The sequence below is a fragment of the Myotis myotis genome, unplaced genomic scaffold (genome assembly GCF_014108235.1).
Source record: "Myotis myotis isolate mMyoMyo1 unplaced genomic scaffold, mMyoMyo1.p scaffold_m19_p_8, whole genome shotgun sequence".
Classification (NCBI taxonomy): Eukaryota; Metazoa; Chordata; class Mammalia; order Chiroptera; family Vespertilionidae; genus Myotis; species Myotis myotis.
In genome coordinates, this window is record NW_023416390.1 from 25,298,849 (window position 1) to 25,313,675 (window position 14,827).

The 14,827-nt window shown below is 43.3% G+C and overlaps 1 protein-coding gene across 1 annotated transcript in view; it reads left to right on the forward strand.

The window, feature by feature from the left end:
• The window catches only part of MOGAT1 (monoacylglycerol O-acyltransferase 1), a 29,250-nt gene extending 21,060 nt beyond the window's left edge, over positions 1-8,190 (forward strand). Inside the window, exon 6 of the mRNA XM_036320910.1 lies at positions 7,706-8,190. Coding sequence (XP_036176803.1) covers positions 7,706-7,860 — 155 coding nt within the window. The 3' untranslated portion in view covers positions 7,861-8,190. The remainder of the gene's footprint in view (positions 1-7,705) is intronic.
• Positions 8,191-14,827: the final 6,637 nt, after the last annotated feature.

Here is a 14,827-nt window from a genome sequence, read left to right on the forward strand (position 1 = left end):
TTTAGGCCCGATCCCGGATCCGGGATCGGGCCTAAACCGGCAGTCGGACATTTCCTTTCACAATCCTGAACCACTGGCTCCTAATTGCTCACCTGCCTGCCTGCCTGCCTGGTCACTCCTAACTGCCCCATCCTGCCAGCCTGACCCCCCCTCACTGCCTCCCCTGCCAGGCTAATCACCCCCAACTGCCTCCCCTGCCTGCCTTGTTGCCCCCAACTGCCCTCCCCTGCTGGCCTGGTCGCCCCCAACTGCCCCCTCCACCAGCCTGGTCACCTCTTACTGCCCCCCCTGCCAGCCTGGTCGCCCCCAATTGCCGCCCCCCCCTGCTGGCCTGGTCGCCCCACACAGCCTGCTTGTTCAGTCATTTGGTTGTCCCTCACTAACCCCCCTGCCAAGCTGGTCACCCCATGCAGCCTGCTTGTTCATTCATTTGGTCATCCCTCACTAACACCCATGCCTGCCTGGTCGCCCCACGCAGCCTGCTTGTTCAGTTGTTTGGTCATCCCTCACTAACCCCCCTGCCTGCCTGGTCATAGGCAGCCATCTTGTGAGGGAGTGAGGGTCAATTTGCATATTACCGCTTTATTATATAGGATTGCTACACCAGCTTTTTTTTCTCATTTCCATCCCTTTACTTTCAGTCTATGTGTATGTTTCAATCTGAAGTAGATCTTTTGTAGGCAGTGTATGTATGGGTCTTGCTTTCTTTTCCATTCAGCCACCCTTTGTCTTTTGATTAGAGCATATAATCCATTTACATTTAAAGTGATTATTGATAGATATGCAGTTATAGCTATTTGTTGTTTGTATATTTTTCTTTTTTCACTTCTTTTTCTATATTAATTAGTGATAATTTACCATGAGGTCCCAGTGTTAGGTTATTTGCATTATGGACACCCTTACAGGCCTCCCATCAATGTTTGTGTGCAGCACAGAAAGGGACCAAGGACCCTGTTTGATAGACTTCCACGGACTTCCTGCTAAGTCCTCAGCCTGTCTTCCGATGTGCGTGTCCTAGAAATGCTGTTTCATTTGATCCTTACGGCAGCATTGGAAACAACCGTGCCATTAAGCCATTGGCCCTTTTTATCTGCAGGCGCACCATGATGGCTGTGGCTAACGCTCAGCCCCGGCCACACGCACAATCAATACTGACGTCGCGAAGCTGGTTATTATGCATCAGCCAGATGTGCGAGGAGGTGGTGTGGGCTTGAGGTCTGACTCGGAGAGACTTAGAATGTTTCATTTATCTTCTCCGAGCCTCAGAGTTTACACCTCCAAAGAGGAGATGATTAGAATGGTCTGTCTTCTCTAATGGTTCCTGGGGAGTAGGTGATGTAATCTGTGGGGAGGCACCTGTACCCTCAGGTGCTAGGGGAGTGTGGGTTGATGCAGAGCAGAAGCTTCCTGACTAGATTGTTGGGAGCTAGCAAATGTTTTTCAATTTTCTTGTTAATGTTAATCGGAATCAAATAATGAGGATATGATGAGGCAAATCTGGATTGTGGGGCATTGTACAAAACAGCTGGTCTGGACTCTTAAAAAGTATCAATGTTGTGGAAGACAGAAAAAAGAGAGTGAGTACTCAGAGAGACACACTGGCTGTTGTGGATTGGGGGGAACAGGGATAAAGGGTATTATTGAGACAGTTGGTCAAGTTCAAATGTGGATTAAGTACAAAATAATATTGTGCAGAGGTTTAATTCCTTGGGTGTGATAATGGTGTTGTTATGTGGGACAGTGTTTTTGTTCTTACATGCTGAAATATACAGGGTTGATTAACATGATTGAATACTTATTGTCTACAACTTTCAAATGGTCCTACAAAAATAAAAATAATAATCATATCTATACATATATCAGATTCATATACGTGTGTTTGCAAAAAGTTCAAAATTGGTGAGTCTAGAGGAAGAGTGCAAGTGATTTTGCATTTTTCTCTAGGATTGAAATATTTTAAAATAAAAACAGGTGGGGGAAAAAGATAGGGAAGGGAGGTACTTTAAATAAAACAGGTTTGAGGAGAACCAAGATGGCGGCATAGGTTAACGCCGGAGTTTGCTGCTTTGAACAACTACTTCAAAAGTGAAACCAAAAAACGGAAGGGACATCACCCAGAACCACAGGAACGCTGGCTGAGTGGAAGTCCTACAACTAGGAGGAAAGAGAAACGCATACGGACACTCAGAGGAGGCGCAGTGCTGAAGTCAAATTCTGAGGTGCGGAGTGCGCGGAGCGGGCTGGCGGCGGAGGGCGCGGTTGGCGTTTTCAATCGGGAGGGAGTCGCAGACTCTGAGCTCCAGATCCGGGCGAGTCTTTAGGGACCCAGACTCAAACGGGAGAAGCGGGACTGTCTGGCTTCGGTCAGAGCGAGTGCAGCTTTCTCTCTGAGCTTTGCAGCGGGTGCTGGGACTCAGAGAGGCAGAGCCCCTGGGGACAGGACTGAGAGCCGCCATAACTGCTCTCTCCGGCCCACCCTGTTGATCCTGTTCTACCCGCCCCGCCCAAGCCCTGCACACAGGCATTTGCCGGATAGCCTCAGGCAAAGGCTAGATTAGCACCTCCCTAGAGGACAGAAGTTCTCTCACTGCTGACACAGCTGATTCTCATAGCCACTTGGCCTAGAGGTCAAACCCTCCCTGGAATTAGCTACAACAATCAAGATTTAACTATAAGACTGCAAACAAAGACCACTAGGAGGTGCACCAAGGAAGCATAACAAAATGCGGAGACAAAGAAACAGGACAAAATTGTCAATGGAAGATATAGAGTTCAGAACCACACTTTTAAGGTCTCTTAAGAACTGTCTAGAAGCCGCCGATAAATGTAGTGAGATCCTCAAGAAATCTAATGAGACCCTCGATCTTATATTGGGGAACCAACTAGAAATTAAGCATACACGGACTGAAATAACGAATATTATACAGACTCCCGACAGCAGACCAGAGGAGCGCAAGAATCAAGTCAATGATTTGAAATGCGAGGAAGCAAAAAACACCCAACCGGAAAAGCAAAATGAAAAAAGAATCCAAAAATGCGAGGATAGTGTAAGGAGCCTCTGGGACAGCTTCAAGCGTACCAACATCAGAATTATAGGGGTGCCAGAAGATGAGAGAGACCAAGATATTGAAAACCTATTTGAAGAAATAATGACAGAAAACTTCCCCCACCTGGTGAAAGAAATGGACTTACAGGTCCAAGAAGCGCGGAGAACCCCAAACAAAAGGAATCCAAAGAGGACCACACCAAGACACATCATCATTAAAATGCCAAGAGCAAAAGATAAAGAGAGAATCTTAAAAACAGCAAGAGGAAGAAACTCAGTTACCTACAAGGGAATACCCATACGACTGTCAGCTGATTTCTCAACAGAAACTTTGCAGGCCAGAAGGGAGTGGCAAGAAATATTCAAAGTGATGAATACCAAGAACCTACAACCAAGATTACTTTATCCAGCAAAGCTATCATTCAGAATTGAAGGTCAGATAAAGAGCTTCACAGATAAGGAAAAGCTAAAGGAGTTCATCACCACCAAACCAGGATTATATGAAATGCTGAAAGGTATCCTTTAAGAAGAGGAAGAGGAAGAAAAAGGTAAAGATACAAATTATGAACAACAAATATGCGTCTATCAACAAGTGAATCTAAGAATCAAGTGAATAAATAATCTGATGAACAGAATGAACTGTTGATTATAATAGAATCAGGGACATAGAAAGGGAATGGACTGACTATTCCTGGGGGGGAAAGGGGTGTGGGAGATGCGGGAAGAGACTGGACAAAAATCGTGCACCTATGGATGAGGACAGTGGGTGGGGAGTGAGGGCGGAGGGTGGGGCGGGAACTGGGAGGAGGGGAGTTATGGGGGGAAAAAAAGAGCAACAAATGTAATAATCTGAACAATAAAGATTTAATTAAAAAAAAAATAAATAAAACAGGTTTGAAACAACATGAGGACAGCAGTAGTCTCTTACGTTTCAAGTCATTTTTATATCTGATGGGGGGAAAGCACACTAAGGGATTCTCTGAACTAGAAGGAAAGGAAGGGAAACCTTTAATTGAAATATTAATTGTAGAGATTAAAAGAGATCATGTTAAGGGGACAGTAGTGTGCCTAGTATGATGTATAAGGTGCTCAATAAATGTTCATGAGTGTGTGGTGTGTGTATGTGTACATGGGCATACACACACTTACATTGAGCATCTTTTGAGCCTCACCATAAGCCAGAGGTTGGACATGAACCCAGGTTTCATCTGGCACCCACGTTTGGACTCTTCACAACCCTGCTCTGCCACGCAGCTCCCACCAGTCCTTTCTCTGGTGTGCAGCTGTGTCGCTTCTAGAGAGAGGGATTCCTGTGGGAGACCCTTAGGGAGAGAAACTCTATGGTGTTTTCATAGTCACAGAAAAGCAGAACAGAGATTTCTTTTTATTTTTTTATTTTAATATATTTCCTTTTTTTTATTTCAGTGAGGCAGGGAGAGGAAGAGAAAGATAGAAACATCAATGATGAGAGAGAATGATCGGCTGCCTCCTGCACGCCCCGCACCGGGCATGTGCCCGTGGCCGGAATCGAACCTGGGATCCTTCAGTCTGCAGGCCAACGCTCTATCCACTGAGCCAAACCGACTAGGGCAGAACAGAGATTTCTTTTTGTGAAAAATCTCTTTGCCTCAGCGAGAAGAAAATAATGCCCACTTCCTAATTTTTCTCCAGCCGTATATACAGTGGCTCATGAAGCTGCTTGTTCTTCATCTTTATAAATACAACACAGCACCACAGACGTTAGAGCGAGGCTGCTGTGGCAGCAACAGATGCATAACTGACCTCGAATTGTTGGGTGGACTTGGAACACGGAACAGGCCAGCATGCCAGCTATAAAAAGCACCGAAACATAAACAAGTGCTCTGATTCCTGACTCTGCCGCAAGTAGATGTTGGGTGATTTTGTTCCAGGGCAACGAGTTCTCTTTCCAAGAGCAGTCTGATCAGCTGTTTTTTCCATTGTGTCATAAAAAGAGAAGTATGCAGCAGTTTGCCACTCACTTAGCTTTATGTTGAAAACATCTTTTTCTCCTCCTTAGTGGTAAACCTCTCCTTTTTTTTTTTTTTTAAACATATTTTATTGATTTTTTACAGAGAGGAAGGGAGAGAGATAGAGAATTAGAAACATCGATGAGAGAGAAACATCGATCAGCTGCCTCCTGCACATCTCCCACCGGGGATGTGCCCACAGCCCAGGTACATGCCCTTGACCGGAATCGAACCTAGAACCCCTCAGTCCGCAGGCCGATGCTCTATCCACTAAGCCAAACCCGTTTCGGCAACCTCTCCTTTTTTGAGGAGAGAGAGAATTCTGATCAGGGGACCCTTCTCAGATTTGCATATTTTTGTTTGTTATCTCTGTTTTTATCCCTAAAAAATAATTGAGAAAGATTTCTTATTCTGATCCAGTTTTGGGTCAGTTTTGTAATGAGGGGCAGGAATACTGGCTTTAAGTTATTTCCTTTCTGTGTGTAGTTGAGGAACTTTCAGCAGCTGTTTCTCTATATATAAAGAGGAGGAGGCGAGTATGACTATGTCTGTCTCACGCTTTAAAGGGAAAGGTCTTATGATGATAAATTTAATACAGTGGTCATGTTTGGGCTTGCTGGAACAACTCTCTGAAATATACTAAAACCACTAATAAGAAAAGGACAGAACTGAAGTTAACTGTGAGATAGCGCACAGAAAATAAGACTCAACTTCAGAATCCCCAAGTCCTAATTACAGCAAGCTGGGAACAATACACCTCATCTCCTTAGGCGGCTGTGTCTCTTTTTGTGTCCCCCCACTCCCATCCTGAATAGTTAGTTGCACTTGACCTCTGTCCGTGGGATAATTTCACTAAGAAAACAGAAGCTTTTTCTATAAGATCAGGAATTCGCTAGGAGGTTGACATGTAGGTTTCTCCTTGCCCCCCCAACCCCACCCCCCAAACAACAATAAAGTTCAGAGCTCAAAGGAAGCTTCAGGTTTTTCCTAACTGTACTCATATCCATGCATGTGAAAATCAAGGCCAGGCGGAAGTTGCCTGTTCGCTCAGTGTGCTTGCTGGTGAGCTAGCACTAGGCCTGGTCCAGCCAGGTGCTTTCTATGCCTCGCCAGCTCCCACTTCGCCCAAGATCACATTAGCCTCAGTGCATATTCCCAGCCACAACTCACAGCGTGGCGGTTATATTTCTAGTTCTCCGTGTTGAATTGCAAAGGACTGATGTCTGCTTTATAGAAATTTGACATAAAAACTATCAAAGAAAGCTGTACATGAACTTCTTGAGGCTATATCTGGTTTAACGGTTAGCAGTTTGAGAATATTAACGCGTATATGTGTCATGGGGTGACTCAGGATAGGCCAAAGGAAATACCCTTCTCTTTGAGTTCTATTCTCTTACCGAAAGCCCAAGCTAATCAAAGGGAATAAGCAGTTTGCTGCCCAAGCTGGTCATAGAACATCCTGCACATTTTATAAACTCTTGGCATCAGTAGCAGCATCAGACCAGCAGAGGGCGCAGTGAGTAGCAGAAAGGACCCAGGAGAGCAAAAGCCATGTGTACCTATCCATATTTTCTAAAGCCTGAGACAGGTGAGATAAAAGTTATTTATTATATAAATGGCTTTTAAAATACATATAGTAGTTTCCAGGTTTTTAGAAAAATTAATTAGTTCGTCTTTAATTACATAGGTAAAACACAAATGTAGAAAATTTACACAGTACAGATAAAGTGAAAGTTCCTTCATCTCTCCTTCCTTGGGTTATCAGTCTCTCTTTCCAGACTTTTTAAGTACAAAAAACGTTTATAATGCACCTAGAAATATAAATTTTTTTCATAAATGGGATCATATATTTTTTGCTTTCCCCCCACTTATTACATTTTAGACATCTCTATGTTTACATACATATTTATTGTTTTATTTTTTAAATTAAAGTATAATTGACATTCTAGTAGCTTTAGGTGTACAATGTACTGACTTGATATTTATATATATTGCAAAATGATCTCCACAATAAATCTCGTTAACATTTGTCATCATGCATAGTTATAAAAATATTATTTTATTTGAAAAAGTTGCTGCCTTGGATTCCATTGGATGAATGTTCTATGGTTTATATAATAATTTTTCTATTGAGACTTTTGGTTGTTTTTTTTCCTCCACTAGTACAAACAATGGAATCCTTATGATTATGTATGTTTTTTAGTACAGATATTTAGCTGCGAAGATATATGTTCTTTGAATTTTTTAGGATGACATTAAACAGAGTCAGAGGAGAGGGTTGATGCCTCAGGATTCAAGACTTCACAGTCACTCACAATAGGGGACTGTGGTCTGGCTGTCAGCTGTACCAGAGGAGGAATGCCGGTGACGTATGCGCGCAGCTGTGGCCTCTTCCCTCACAGCTGCGGGCAGCACAGTGGCTCACTTGACTCAAAGTCTGAACCACCAGGGGACTAACAATCCAGTGTCTGCCGGGAAGGGAAGTTCTTTAATTGTTGTTGAATGGGATGGGGTGACCACTGTGGGCAGCCAGTAAAATGAGAGAGGGCTTGGAGCTCGTGGGGCTGATGGGTCCTGATTGGAAGATCTCTCCAGGGCTGTTCATTGAGGCAGTGGTCTGGGGTGGAGTGGTTTTGGTTTCTTACATCTGATGTATTCTCTGTTTTTGCAGTTGGCCATCCAATCCCTGTTCATCAGACTCTGAACCCAACCCGGGAGCAGGTCGAGGAGCTGCATCAGACCTACATGGAGGAGCTCAGGAAGTTATTTGAGGAGCACAAAGGGAAGTATGGCATCCCAGAGCACCACACTCTCGTTTTTAGATAACTGTCCTCTTAGAAGGCCGCAGGAGGACGGGAGAATAAATATGTTAAATACGTGAATTTCTTTCCTTGACTGTGGAATTAAATTTGCACCTGGAAAGTATTATTTATGGTGACAGATGTTGATGTAGAACTGTGTTAAATAAAAATACAGTGTGTGATGATAGGACAAGGTTAGAGATGACTATAAGTCTATTAATAACTTCCTCATTGAGGAAGATGAAATCATCTTACAGGTTCAGAAATTGTTTAGAACAGTGGTTCTCAACCTTCCTAATGCCGCAACCCTTTAATACAGTTCCTCATGTTGTGGTGACCCCCAACCATAAAATTATTTTTGTTGCTACTTCATAACTGTAATTTTTGCTACTGTTACGAATCGTAATGTAAATATCTGATATGCAGGATGTATTTTCATTGTTACAAATTGAACATAATTAAAGCATAGTGATTAATCACAAATACAATATGTAATTATATATGTGTTTTCCGATGGTCTTAGGTAACCCCTGTGAAAGGGTCGTTCGACCCCCATAGGGGTTGCGACCCACAGGTTGAGAACCACTGGTTTAGAATTATTCACGTGCTAAAAAAATGAACAGCTTCAAAAAATAATTAGACCCTTAGGCTCAATATTACAGTCATTTAAGGTGGTGTTTTCACTAAGTGTGTTAGCTGTTACTCCATGCAGCTGGAACATTTAGGGGACGGTGTGTAAAATAATTTGCCATACGGAGCTAGGAGAGATCATTAACTTTTGTTGCTTGAACAGACCATTTTTTAGTGAATAATGTTACTTTTAAGACTTAGACCATTTGATCCATTAGGTCATGTCAACCAACACATTTTTATACAATGGGGCAGAATTGTTATGCAGTTTTCAGAGTAGGATGAGTCTACCATACGGAAACCCACGTGTATGAGAGCGTGTCTCCTCATTTCTATTCATGCTTCGAAATGTTCATCCTTGTCATCTGCTAAGAAATATGTCCATTTTCTATAGAAAAAGGAGGAAGACACACTTTCCGGTATGTTTTAGGACACTGAAATTGCGGAAGGTTTTCATGTAATAGAAATGGTTTTAATTTTCTTCCCAAATGGCCTCTTTGAATAAGAGGAGCTGTGAAAGAAAACACCCTCTCTGGTGAGATGTGGCCAGTTCTCAGTTGACTTGGGTTATATGAGTCTCCTCTGAACTACAATGTCAGGTCTGTGAGAGCAGGATCCTGTCCCCATGTGCATTGATGTCTCCCTGTGCCAGCTCATGACACTTCGTCAGCTCAAAATAATGTACTTGTAGATGAGCACAGAGACAAACTTTACCATAGGGCGAGGAATTTTGAAAGCTCTACTGTAGGATGAAACCTATAATAAGACAAGACCCACTCTCAGAAGGCGATGACTGGCTGTGTCTGATTGTCCTGCGTCGGCCAGTACTGCATGCTGGCTTGGAAGGAGCAAGCCAGAAGGAAGTTTCTGATCATTAGTCTCTAAGTGTGAAGTAATTATTCAGGAAGTAAGAAGAATGTCAAGTTTCCAAAAGATCTCCATTGCTAGATGTTGTGTCTGTACTTCCTCCACCCTAAGTGTTTGAGGGTAACTTTACTAAGTTGTTCTAACTCATGGGTGAAATGTCTTCCGGCCTCTAAGTTTTAAAACATCAGTCCCTGGGCCAGAGCCCGGACTGGGTTCAGCAGCAGCAGAATGGAAGTGCGCTGGGTGATGCCTTGACTAGGGAAGCATTTCACACATGAGAAAGCGAACCTTCTCGGTTGTTCTTCATAAGGTTTTGTGGCCAACGTCCTGTTGTCTTCACACTGAGCAATCCTAGAGTCCACTGATCATGGCCTTGAAATTGGGGCTCTTTCTTTCTTTCTTTCTTTCTTCTTTCTTTCTTTCTTTCTTTCTTTCTTTCTTTCTTTCTTTCTTTCTTTCTTCCTTCCTTCCTTTCTTCTTTCTTTTTTTCTGGTCAAAGCAGGAATTAAGACACACTTGCTTTACTAGATGCAGAAAATTCGACTATAAATCCTTTTTGGTATTACTCAAAACCAAAAAAAAATGTAAAAGGAGCCTCATTTACATAAAATGACACTCTGGCTGATCAGGGTTCAGTCTTTCAGAATGTAGCTGTGAGGCCTGAGTAACCACAACCAAAGGCCTTTAGGATATATATATATATATATATATATATATATATATATATATTTAAATATATTTATTGATTTCAGAGAGGAAGGGAGAAGGAGAGAGAGATAGAAACATCAATGATGAGAGAGTATCATTGATTGGCCGCCTCCTGCATGCCCCCTACTGGGGATCGAGCCCACAACCTGGTCATGTGCCCTTGACCGGAATCGAACCTGGGACTATTCAGTCCACAGTTCTGACGCTCTATCCACTGAGCCAACCAGCTAGGGCAAAATGTTGTTTTTTTTTAATTTTTTTTAAAAAATATATTTTATTGATTTTTTACAGAGAGGAAGGGGGAGAGATAGAGAGTTAGAAACATCGATGAGAGAGAAACATCGATCAGCTGCCTCCTGCACATCTCCTACTGGGGATGTGCCCGCAACCAGGGTACATGCCCTTGACCGGAATCGAACCTGGGACCTTTCAGTCCGCAAGCCGACGCTCTATCCACTGAGCCAAACCGGTTTCGGCAGGGCAAGATATTTTTAAAAAATATTTTTAAAATTGATTTTTTAGAGAGAATGGAAGGGAGAAGTCGGGAGAGAAACATCGATCAAAAGGTCTTTAAGCCCTAACCGGTTTGGCTCAGTGGATGGAGCGTCGGCCTGCGGACTGAGGGGTCCTGGGTTCGATTCCGGCCAAGGGCATGTACCTTGGTTGTGGACACGTCCCCGGTGGGAGATGTACAGGAGGCAGCTGATCGATGTTTCTAACTCTCTATCCCTCTCCTTTCCTCTCTGTGAAAAATCAATAAAATATATATTTTTTAAAAAAGGTCTTTAAGTTACTACGAAACACATGAATATCCTCTCTTTGGAGAAGTTTATTAAATGCTCATAGTCTTTTGCAGTTTCACAAAGTTGTGAATTTTAATCTCACACTGGGAGGCAGAGGGCCACACTGACCACCCAACATCAGCTGATTGTCTGGGAAGCAGTTGCAGCTCATGTGCATTAACACAGAGGCACTGAGGAGTGAGAACAGTTCTGCTCTGATGCCTTTATCTAGAATTTTGCCAGTTAAAATATCTAGACATCAGCAACTTCACTTTCGGCATCCCTAGAATCCTATAGCAATAGGTGCATATTAGGGAATTTATCTCTTCCTTTCTTAGGGTCTCCAGAGGTCTTAATCCTGCCAGGCCAGAGTTCCCTTCATAAATGCAAAGCACAGTGGTGAGTTCCATAGAGCCCTACCAATTGCAAGGGAACTTTTTATATGAATCTTTGCTGCAACACACACGTGGGTCATCTATTGTATCCACTAGTGTGGTTTGATGGAGATCTCTACTAGTATTTTCAAGACTCTCGTCTATTACACACTTGCACCTAAAATTTAAGCAGCAAAGCAAAACAATTAACAGTAACAGCAATAACCTAGGACACTGGAAGAGAAACTGGGTGAGCTGCCTTGAGAAAATGTGCACTTATGCTGTTTGATTTGGACGGCTCTTCTTCCTGTTTCCCTCGCACACTGGGTGCAGGCTGTCATTTCCTTTGTCTGGCTGCCAGGAGTATTGAAGGGGTCTGTGTCCGGCTAAGTCCACGGAAGGCTGTGGCCTCAGTGTGATGAAGGCCAGCCAGTTTGCTCTGGCCCAAGAGGAGCCAGGGTAAGGGACACTGTGTATGATTTATGTAAACCCTTCTCCACGACTGTGAGAATGTCGAAGTGTACGTACTTCGGGGATGATGGGTGGGCCTTTATCGCACGCAGAGGTTTGAAAGTAAACCCCCCTCTGTTGGTAGGAGGCACATTTCTGTCATGGGAAGCACGAGGGGTGGCAGTGGGACGTGATGTCCACACTTCTGGAGCGTGACGTTTCTTCCACACTACCTCAGTGGTGCCAGCTACCAAAGTCTGGGGTAGACATGTAAACAGGTTGGGGTTTGTCTTCTCTTCCTCGGACAAGAGACAATGTGGATGGGATTTGCTGGTTGCGTTTTCCCCCAAATGGCCCAGGATTGCTAGTTGTCATCGTTCTCATGCATTTTTCATACTAAGTGATTAAATATCTATTGGTGGTGCTGGGAGAGGTCCTCCAGGTAAAACCTGTATCTCTTTTCATTTTCATTTTATTTTTAAGTTAAATTTTATTTTTAAGTTATATTTATTGGGGTGACATCAGTTAATATGTATATCTTTTTAAAGAAGAACAACAAGGCAACTTCGAAATAACCAGCTAATGGCTCTAGTTTCTTTAGGAAGTAGATCCTTGTATTAACCCAAAAGGTTTAAAAAAAAAAAAAAAAAAACCAAAAGGTTTTCTCTAATACCTTATGTTTTGTTTGGTTTTTTTTGTTTGTTTTTATTGATTTCAGAGAGGAAGGAAGAGGGAGAGAGAGATAGAAACATCAATGATGAGAGAGAATCATTGATCTGCTGCCTCCTGCATGCCCTTTACTGGGGATCAAGCCCACAACCCAGGCATGTGCCCTTGACTGGAATCGAACCCAGGACCCTTCAGTCCACAGGCCGACACTCTATCCACTGAGCCACACCAGCTAGGGCTATATTTTGATTTTTGAGAGTAATCCTCCCCAGACACTTTCAGCTTAGTGCCTTACTATCTTAAATGAGGAGGTACAAGTGTACCCCAATCCATGGTTAACCCCCACAGCACAGTCTGCCTTCTCTGATGTAGATCTGGACTCCGAGCAGTCTCTGAAAGGATGCCGGGCCCCTAATCTGGCACTTCGATGGATCATGTCACAGAGACCAAGTTTTAGAGCCAGAAGGGACTTTACAGCCTGTCTAGATGCAGCAGTCGAACCCAGTGAAGTTGAATGCGGATTGGAGCCGACTCCATGTTCCTATCGCCCTGCTCTAGATGGAGCTGGAGGTGCCGCTATTCCATGGTTGTTGGTCAATAAACCCAGGGATCCCCCTATAAAACAGATGTTGCCAAAAAGTAGAGTGTGATTAAAAATACACTTAAAGCAAGGGATTTAACAGCTCCCAAGCAAGCACTGCCTTCCCGGGACTGAGAACATTTTTCTTCTTTTGAGACCAGTCCACCGCAGTGTTGACTTTCCCCTTTTGCAAGAGCTATTTTGGTGATGTGTCTGGGCTACGGCCAAGTGTTCACCCTCAGGCTCAGCCACCAGAGCCCTTTCGCATTGAAGCAGCCGGGGAAGGCGAGGTGCCTGTGCTCGGGGTGGTGACAGGCCCTGCACAGGACAAGCAACCTCGTCATTCGCACAGAGGTGGGCGGAGAGGCTGTCACCGCATGACCGCCTCAAGCCCCGCGTCCATCCTAGTTCCAGTCTCATCCGGCTGGGTCGCCACAGCGGCGTTTGTTTGTTTGTTTATTTATGTATTTATGTATGTATTTATTTTTATAGCTCGTAGATTCTGGTTGAGAATGATCCTAGGCTCTCTGGAGAACAAAGATAAATCTGACTTCCCTCCCTTGTATTCCCAGGGCTGCATAATTCTCCCCAACTTTACTTCTAGGCCAACTTAGAGCCTAGGACTTCCTGGTTGGATTCTAAACCCTCCAGTGTGGGGGTGCAGTCATGGCAAGACAACCAGAGAATCTACCTCCCACTTTCCTGCTCTCCAGGCTTCTATTTCAAATAGTCGTTTGGCGTCTGGTCCCCCACTAACTGGGTGAGCGGGGCTCAGTTCTTTCCTGGGTAAATCAAGTGAAGAGGGAGGGGTCAAGGTCCCTTCTGGTTCTATCTCTGTGGTCTCTGCTGACTTTCTTCCTGTCATTGTAATGACAACGAGTTAGAGACGTAGATTTATCTCGATGATTTTTTTCCTGCAAGAGTGAGTCCAAATGAATGCCCCGCTCTCTTGGTGTATATAAAACATAAATTGCTACTGCAGTTTGTCCAGCATCACAATGACCTTTAGACCTGGTGTTTTTAAAAAGTAATTTAATTCTCCAAATAAAGAGAGGAGAAATTGATCTACAAGGATTCTTCCTTTATATCTTTCAAAACTATGAAGTAATGGTTTATTACTTGTTAAAATCTTTATACAAGGTGGTGAATTTTTATATTTTCTATATTTTTATGTGTTGCTGTGTGCTTTTCACAAGCTCTTGGTTTGTAAAGTTTTGACCAATAAATGTGTTTTGTGCCCGAGTTATAAATGTGTGGGTGTGCTGTTTCACCTGGATGGAACGGTTTAACTTTTACACACCTTGGTAAGGCTTAATTACCTTGGACTTATGGGTGAATGTTGTCAAGGAAACGACATTGAAATTGTGAGCATTGTAAATTCTCATACTGAAGAGTCAGTCTTTTAATTCTTTTGATGGGATAAAGGACAGTATACAAAGCATGGGCAGGGTAACCGAAGACTGCAGGTGTGTAGGGTGGAGCCAGAACAGGGGACAGTAAAAAGAAAACAAGCCGGAAACTGCCGTGGTCTCATGGGGTCGGAGGAGAGTGAAACCTCTCAGAATCCAAAATCTTCAAAAAACTGGTCCAAACGGTGTAGATTACGAATTCGGTGAAGCACTGCCAGTGGGTGATGAAAATGCTCTGAAATGAGATTGCAGTGATGGTTACACAACTCTGCAAATATATACACTGAAAACCTCTAAACTTGGCACTTCAAATGGGTGAATTTTGTGGTCTGTGAATTATACCTCAATAAAGCTGTTTTATAAAATCGAGTCAGTCATATACTTGCCAAAATAATGGAAGCTGCTAAGACCTAAATTCCTTTTTAAAATGTGTCAAAAGTGAAGTTGCCTCCCTTCGGTGCCAGCACTTTGTACAATAAAGTTTAGCCCTTGATTTTTTTGAGAATGTTGGTATTTCTGGTAT